General features: G+C 46.7%; 1 protein-coding gene across 1 annotated transcript in view; it reads right to left on the bottom strand.

Annotated features, from left to right (window-relative positions):
• The window catches only part of dhx9 (DEAH (Asp-Glu-Ala-His) box helicase 9), a 7571-nt gene that overhangs the window by 5332 nt on the left and 330 nt on the right, over positions 1 to 1909 (bottom strand). The window contains exons 2-6 of the mRNA XM_035670295.1: positions 1181 to 1339; positions 973 to 1113; positions 741 to 858; positions 444 to 628; positions 216 to 364 (exon numbers count right to left, since the gene is read on the bottom strand). Of these exons, the coding sequence (XP_035526188.1) occupies positions 216 to 364; positions 444 to 628; positions 741 to 858; positions 973 to 1113; positions 1181 to 1291 (704 nt within the window). The 5' untranslated portion in view covers positions 1292 to 1339. The remainder of the gene's footprint in view (positions 1 to 215; positions 365 to 443; positions 629 to 740; positions 859 to 972; positions 1114 to 1180; positions 1340 to 1909) is intronic.

The raw sequence follows: 1909 nt of genomic DNA, 5'->3' as shown, positions 1-1909 counted from the left end.
GGGCAATTAGAAGTCTAAAGCTTCTCTATGTTCCTTAATCCGAACAAACCGAACTGTGGATTTAAACTTTAAACTGTTTATGTGTCACTTTCTGGACATTTTATATAATAAATAATCATTAATTATTAATCAATCGACACTGTTGGAGTCTGTGTCTTTTAGAAACTGTCAGACTGGATCTGGTCTAAAAGCCTTTTGAGTTTTCGGATCCAGACCTGTTGTGGTCCGGTCCCACTTGGCTGTATTTATACTCAGCGCTGGTTTTCTCCTTCTGGAAGAACTGGTTCAGACGGGCCTTGGCGTTCTCCAGTGTCCAGTTACCGTGGAGATTAGCGTTCAGGTCCACCTCCTCCGACTCCAGAGTCTGCGGGGATGAAATACGATTTATTTCATCTGCAAACCAAACTACATTCACTTTTTCACTTTTCCAACCAGAACCGTACCGCCTGCGCTTCCTGTTCGTCTCTCCGGGCGTAGTACTCCTTCAGGTTGGCTCCTCGGTCCCACTGACCTCCTCCTCCTCCTCCTTCTCCTCCTTCTCTTCCTCCTCCTTCTCCTCCCCAGTTTCCTCCTCCAGAGTAACCGAGTCCAGTCACTCCTGGTACCGGTCCACTGCTGCTGCCCTCTTCTAACAACAACAACAACAACAACAGATTATTTCCAGGTGTTTCCAGGACGTTTGTGAACCCTGATGAAGAATAAGTTCTGGTGTTCACATATAATCAGAGAGATCCTAATACCTTGCTCAGCTTTGACCATGAGGTGAGGAGGGAGAGGACCGCTGGAAGGGAGAGTTCCTAATAATCCGCCACCGCCGCCGCCGCCAACACCTCCATCCGGTTGGTCAGGAACGCTCACCTGGAGACACAGGACAGAGAGTCCAACTGAAACCAGGAACCTGGAGCTGTCAGGGTGTTACAGCTGTAAACTCTCTAAAGTGTCCCAGTAGCATTAAATCATTCTTTATCTGACCCCCAGAGCCGGGACCTCTGCCGCTTTCATTTCCCCGATCCGGACCAGGTAGTTGACGAAGTCCCTGGCGGCGTTGCTCTGAGCGTCCTTCTTGTTGGTGGAGTTGCCCATCCCGGTGTAGTTGAAGCCATCGACGCGGACCTGCCCAGAGGAGAGTTCAGTTATAACGCAGGAGGCAGCGAGCTGAACACGGCGGGACAGAACTCACCTCACACATGAACTTCTGCCGGTTCTTGTTCCCCGCTGCTCGGATGTCGTAGTTGGGAGTCAGCTTCTTCTTTCCACACCAGGCGTACAGGAAGTTCTTGATGTCTGCCATTAGTGGACCGCCGGAGGGAGGAGCTTCCTCCTCTGTACACGGGTTAATCTGAGAAATAAAAAAATAAACTCACATCGGTAACGAGTGAACTCTCATCACAAGTTAAATTCTCAATGAAAAACTATTCACATCCCGACGATGTGACGTGTTTGTGTCTCATTGATTAAAGGGCTGATCCAACCCAGTGCTGCTCTATATATTAACTCCTGTATGTTTCAGTAAACCTGCTGATGGAAGTTTAACTTTACTTTAGTTACAGTAATGGCTACGAAGAGAATAACATAAAAAGTCATAACCAAACTCCATTCATAAATCAGTGCATTTTCTGCTTTGCTATCCAAGGGAACAAACTCGACTGTAATGTCGTGACTTTAGACCTTTTTATGAATAAATAAACCTTCCTTTGTATTCGGGGTGGAAGTGTGGCCGACAGAGCAAACAGCAGCAGGTTATTTCACCTGTGAACTACTGATTTCTAAAGGTTGAACGTTGTGTCAGATTAAGATTCTCGCTTTAAATTACGAGGTTTTTCAATGGAGTCTGGTTGTCGGTTCTAAACGACACTGTAGCCTGATGATGTAAAGTGAAATGAAGCTGACATTAAGCTCAGAGATAACA

This window comes from Morone saxatilis, unplaced genomic scaffold (genome assembly GCF_004916995.1).
Source record: "Morone saxatilis isolate NCDOM2014 unplaced genomic scaffold, NCSU_SB_2.0 Contig23, whole genome shotgun sequence".
Classification (NCBI taxonomy): domain Eukaryota; kingdom Metazoa; phylum Chordata; class Actinopteri; family Moronidae; genus Morone; species Morone saxatilis.
The sequence above is the reverse complement of the archived record's forward strand: the minus strand, read 5'-3'. Positions and strand labels throughout refer to the sequence as shown.